Source organism: Rutidosis leptorrhynchoides, chromosome 10 (assembly GCF_046630445.1).
Source record: "Rutidosis leptorrhynchoides isolate AG116_Rl617_1_P2 chromosome 10, CSIRO_AGI_Rlap_v1, whole genome shotgun sequence".
NCBI classification, from domain to species: Eukaryota; Viridiplantae; Streptophyta; class Magnoliopsida; order Asterales; family Asteraceae; genus Rutidosis; species Rutidosis leptorrhynchoides.
The window spans coordinates 223,633,416-223,639,077 of NC_092342.1; the positions used below are offsets into that span (position 1 = coordinate 223,633,416).

General features: G+C 32.6%; 1 protein-coding gene across 4 annotated transcripts; it reads left to right on the forward strand.

Annotated features, from left to right (window-relative positions):
• The first annotated feature begins 719 nt into the window (after positions 1-719).
• LOC139872047 (3-hydroxyisobutyryl-CoA hydrolase-like protein 1, mitochondrial) lies at positions 720-4,751 on the forward strand. Of its 4 annotated transcripts, none has more exons than XM_071859836.1 (13): positions 720-894; positions 1,012-1,092; positions 2,085-2,153; positions 2,228-2,291; positions 2,382-2,461; positions 2,557-2,646; positions 2,747-2,831; positions 3,098-3,183; positions 3,273-3,421; positions 3,546-3,606; positions 3,693-3,791; positions 3,864-4,010; positions 4,417-4,751. In XM_071859836.1, exons 1-13 carry the CDS (start codon positions 787-789, stop codon positions 4,534-4,536), a joined length of 1,239 nt encoding a protein of 412 aa, XP_071715937.1. In that variant the 5' UTR covers positions 720-786; the 3' UTR covers positions 4,537-4,751. The 4 variants fall into 4 exon arrangements, with proteins under 4 accessions (XP_071715937.1, XP_071715938.1, XP_071715940.1 ...); XM_071859837.1 differs by having other exon boundaries at positions 721-894; positions 2,557-2,640; XM_071859839.1 differs by having other exon boundaries at positions 770-894; positions 2,093-2,153.
• Positions 4,752-5,662: the final 911 nt, after the last annotated feature.

Sequence of the window (5,662 nt, forward strand, 5' to 3'; positions counted from 1 at the left end):
ACGTATCTATTTACAAGTAATGGTTCGTGAATCGTCGAGAGCAGTCGAAGGTCAATTGAATATATAAACATATTTCCAAAATTTTCGAGACTCAACATCACATACTTTTCTTATCATGTCGAAATCATATAAAGATTAGGTTTAAATTTGGTCGAAAATTCCCGGGTCATCACACAACAAAACCTAATACAACATAAGTGATGTATGGAGGAGGTGAGATGTAGACAATGTTTTCCCTATCCTAGAATAAAGACAAGTCATTTCTTCACCCAGCGTGAAAACACTCTCAAAAGTAGAGAAAGTCATCCCCTCTCTATTCGTCGGATAGAGAGATTGCTTCCGAATAGACCTCCGGCTAATAAATAGGAAAAAGTTAAAAAATAAAAATAAAATTACATTAAAAATAAAATTGAGATGCTAAATTTCTATGGGTTTTAAATTCTAAATGAAATTTAATTTAAGCTCTAAGAATCAGTTAATCGCTAATAAATGAACGCTTGCTGTCGAATCAATAACTAGAGCCATTCCACTAAGAGAACAAAGGACCAATTTTTTTTTTTTTTTTTTTAATTAGAATTAGTACTTTTAGTAGATATGGTAATGGTAATGGTAATTAAGCAGTCTTTACTATCTAAGTTAAAGTTTAAGAAGCTTAACTATCGTTAGTCGTTAACAACATAATCAACTCAAGCAAGCACGCTATTCTCTCTGTAATCAAAATCAAAATTTGACTAAAAAGAAATTGGTCTTCAATCCAAAATCAATTACAAATTGTTACATACGGATATGCAGAAGTTGGTGAATAAACAGCGTTCTTTTATTCATCAATTTTTGGTCAAACGAACCACAAGAAGCTTTAGTTTCAGCAGTAGCATTAATGATCCTGCTTCAATTGTGAGTTTTAATAATTAACTACTGCATTTTAACACTCGCTATAATATAATACACCATTTATTGATTGATTATACATTGGGGCAATTTTTAATTTATAATTTAATTTTATATACACAGGTGATAGAGGAAAGCAATGCAAATTCAAAAACCCTAATTCTGAACAGACCCTCTGTCCTTAATGCCCTCACCACTCCCATGGTTTGATTTCCTCTGCTTTCTAAGTTCTATAAAATGAAATTCTATTGTGTTGTTAGTTGAATGGTAATGGGTCATACCTCTTTGTTAGAAGTTTGTTAGAGGTTGGGCAAATTCGATTCCCTGGGTTGGCAACATTGCACACAAGGATATCCCTTATCTTAAATTTCAACCAAGGTTGCCTTTCGCACATTGTTGTGGGGGGTAGCGGGGAGGAGAGGTTTTACCGGCCATGCCCTCGTATTGTTCCGTGTTTCCACCAGGGCAGCAGTTGAGGGCGGGTTATTCAACTGCGGAAGATGATCGCGTGGATGGTTAAGTCTGATCCCAAACTGCTGTTAAGAAAAACATGGTAATGTGATTATCAAAATTCCTTAATGATTTCTAAAAGTTGTTTTGAAGTTAAGTAAAAAAAACTTCCTCTGTCTCAAAATAAATTAAGTGTACACCCTTGTGTGATATATATTTGTTGTCTTAAAATAATTGTTCAACCGAAAAAAAATGATAAAGATAAATAAAAATAAATAAATATCAGTTAGCTCTCTAATTTATCCTCATTTATTACTTTAATCATTTATTTCTTAAATAAATTCATTCAAAACAAAACTGACATTATCAAACATATTTTTAAATTCAAAAAATTTTCGTAGGGGCACTTATTCCGGGATGAAGAGAGTATGGAATATGAAAGAAACTTTAATTTTTTGTTTGAGAGATAACTGTGTGGAAATTTTGTTAATTAGTTAACACTTTTTAAATTTTATATCTAATCATTTCGTGCGAAAGTATTATCTGTAGACAAAGATACCAAAATACACACTTATATGTGTTTAGGATTAATGTAAGTATTTAGTTGATACAAATTATTATAGGAAAATCAGTAACTTAATTCATCTTTGTTAAATTTGTGACGATAATATGAAAGAAGGAACTATTCGTATTCGTACAAATTATTAAAAGGCTAATGAATTATATGAAATAACTGAAACTTACAGATGAACAGGATACACAATCTGTATGAAAGATGGGAAGATGACCCTAATGTAGGTTTCGTGATTATGAAGGTGAGGATGACACTATACTTGTTTTGTAAAATTTTCATTTATTTGAAATATATGAAATAAGATTTTGTTTTTAGGGCAATGGCAATGCATTTTGTTCTGGCGCCGATATAATATCCGTACGTGATATGATTGTCAAAGGTACAATAAAAACGATCATAATCTATTTGCAATTAATGTGAAGTTCGTTTTATATCGACGTCAATGTGAACTCAAATTCATCTTGTGCAGGAAATATCGAAGGAAGCAAAGAATTCTTTCGGATGGTATATAGTTTTGCGTACTTTCTATCTACATTTCTAAAACCAAATGTGAGTACTATTGATTATGAACATATATTACATATATGTAAATATTAACGATTTCAAATCATTAAGTAGACATTTTATTTTGATGTTATGTTTAGGTGGCTATCTTAGATGGTATAACCATGGGTGGAGGGGCAGGAATTTCGATTCCAGGGACATTCAGAATTGTAACCGACAAAACTGTAAGCGTTAAGTTGTGGGCCCTCAGTAACTTCCATCTTTGCATTGTTTTTAATGTTTAATGTTTTTATGCTTTTAGATAAATTTCAAAATACCTATTTACTTCAGGTTTATTCTACCCCTGAAACATTAATCGGCCTTCATCCTGATGCGGGTGCTTCCTTTCACCTTTCACATCTTCCTGGTTATGTAGGTAGAGTATACCGTACCGATTATAAATATTAAGGATTATTCTAACGACAACCCTTAGGGTTGTCATTAAGGTGCAAAAAAGACTTGAACTTTTTAATACCCGTCATGTAAATGTCAACATTAACCGCTTTGTATAACGCATAAATACATCTTAACGATATCCCTAATGGCTGTCGTTAGAAAAATCCTAAAAATAACTCTGCACAATAGACCAATAGTAAAGGGTTGGCTGACAGCGGTTATATAAAAACATAATTTTGTATGCAGGTGAGTATTTGGGTCTAACAGGTGACAGGCTCAATGGAGTTGAAATGTTGGCATGTGGGCTTGGTACACACCATTCACACGCAACGGTTAGTTCTTTGGGGCCTTTTTCTTTTATATCTAGCACACGATCAGTTTTTTTTCCGTTGTGTCCAATCTTTGAGCCTTTCAATTGCAGAATGTTCCGGAAATTGAAGAATCTCTCGCTAGTCTGATTACCGATGATCCTTCTGTCATTGAAACATCGCTCAAAAAGTACAGTGATTTTAGTTATCCAGATAAGAGCAGTGATTTTAGTTATCCAGATAAGAGCAGTGTTATCCAGAGGTAAATAACTAACTTCTCATTATTATTATTATTTTAATTAATAAAAAGACATTTTTACTTATGCGAATTGAGTTGTTTTCTGGAAAATATCGACGATGTTAATCGGTTACCTAATTTTTTTTAGGATGGAGACAATTGATAAATGTTTCAGTCATGATAGTGTTGAGGAAATCATTGATGCACTGGTAAGATTGGAACATTTCACCCTTAAAGTTTTGTTTTTTGTGTTCTTGAAACTTTTAGTTAAGATTATGAATCTAAAATTTAACAGGAGACTGGATCTGCCAAAACTCATGACGCGTGGTATGATTCGACCTTGAAGAAACTGAAATACGCCTCACCTTTAAGCTTGAAACTTTCCCTAAGATCAGTAAGCTCCTTAATTCTACAACCCGAAAGTCAAGTTATTATAATATTGATTATTTGTTAATTTCATGTTTAGATACGAGAAGGTCGCTTTCAAACTATTGATCAGTGCCTAAAACGTGAATACCGGCTGACATCACGAGCGGTGTCATGTCAGATATCAAGTAATAATTTCTGTGAGGGTGTTCGGGCACGAATGGTGGATAAAGATTTTGCACCCAAGGTACCAAGATTTTGTACTCCCTTCCTCCCAATTTAATAGTTCAGTTTTTCTTTTTGGGTTGTCTCAAATTACTCCAGTTCAACAAATAGATTAGAATAGTAAGATAAAGTTCTTTTGTACCCTTACCTTATGCATTTAATACAAAAATGTAGGTAAAAAGTTAGAGGTAAAACTGTAAAGTAACAAAAATACTATGCGATAATGAATTTTTTTAAACTGTGTTTTTTATTTGTGGACTATATTAAATGTCTTATTGACGCAAGAGGTTCAAAAACCTTTCTTAAATATCTCTTGTTGCCCAGAATCTTTATTTTTGCAATACTTGGCATTCAAGAAGTACGCCAAACATAATTATCACCTTGTTTTGTTTAATACAAACTAAATGTTTTGCCTTCGGAATCTACAGTGGGACCCACCAAGCTTGGAACATGTATCACAAGACATGGTAGATGCTTACTTTTCTCCTATAAGCGTATCCGAGCATGAGCTAGAGTTACCAACAAAGCAACGAGAGGCGTTCCTATAAGGATATACAAAGTTATAACTTGAAGTCATCTCTTATTCTTTGCATATAAAGGATATTGGAACCAAAGAATGGTTAGACATCTAACCAGCATCAAATGTATTTGCAAGATTATCTTTTTAACTTTCAGACAATTTGAAAGTAAATGATTCTTTTAAATATGCATCTTTATACCATGGCACAGAACATTAGAAATTGATTGTTTAAACGGTTAATAGTAACACATGACATTTTTATAACTTATTTTTTTGTTATGGAGTATTTAAGCTAACATGGTTGATGAATACGTAGGGCTATAAACGAGCCGAGTCCGGGCTCGGTTAGGCTCGAGCTCGGCTCGTTTAAATTTCATAGAGCTCAAGCTCGGCTCGGTTCGAGCCTAATAGTTTAAGTTTGAGCTCGACTCATTTGATATTTTACAAGCTCGGCTCGAGCTCGATTCGTCAGTTATATAATGTTTTTTTCTTAATATTATTTAATTTTATAATATTTCAAATTCATTGTATTTGTAATTTTTATCAATATATAATAAGATTTACTATTATTCTAATAATTAATAATTAGTTATTATATAACTATATATTATATTATTTAAAAATTAATATTTCGTGTATATAAATAAAAAACTCATTTAGGCTCGCAAGCTTGAGCTCGAGGATATGAATTTCGAGCTAGAACTTGAGCTCGTTTACTAAACAAGCTTCAATGTAAGTTCAAACCCGGGCTTGAGTTCGATGAGGCTCGGCTCGAATCGAATATTTAAAGAGTCGAGCTTGAGCAGTTCAGCTCATTTACAGCCCTAAATACCAGTAATTTTTCGAGTCATAGCCCAATTGAGTTAAAGTTGAGATGGGAATGCAACAATTTCAACTTAGTTATGAACGGGTGGTTAACTTTTATATCTAGCAGTCAAATGGGTAAGAAACATATAAATTGTTGACATGAGAACATGCTGAAACTGAACTTTTCATTTGGGTAAGAATCCATAGCGAATTACTCAATTAAGAAGAAAAATTAGAGAACTCAAGACTAATTAACGGAGAAATAACAATTTACAAAAAAGAACTAACAATAACCTTATAAGTAATAAGTAATGTAAATGCATAAACTCTTAAATCATTATATTATA

Excerpts from the sequence above, each read along its gene's own strand:
- LOC139872047 (XM_071859836.1), top strand. The coding sequence starts at position 787 with ATGCAGAAGTTGGTGAATAAACAGCGTTCTTTTATTCATCAATTTTTG. Across the intron at positions 2,292-2,381 it reads ACGTGATATGATTGTCAAAG|GAAATATCGAAGGAAGCAAA; the intron begins GTACAATAAAAA and ends CATCTTGTGCAG. Across the intron at positions 3,184-3,272 it reads CACACCATTCACACGCAACG|AATGTTCCGGAAATTGAAGA; the intron begins GTTAGTTCTTTG and ends TTTCAATTGCAG.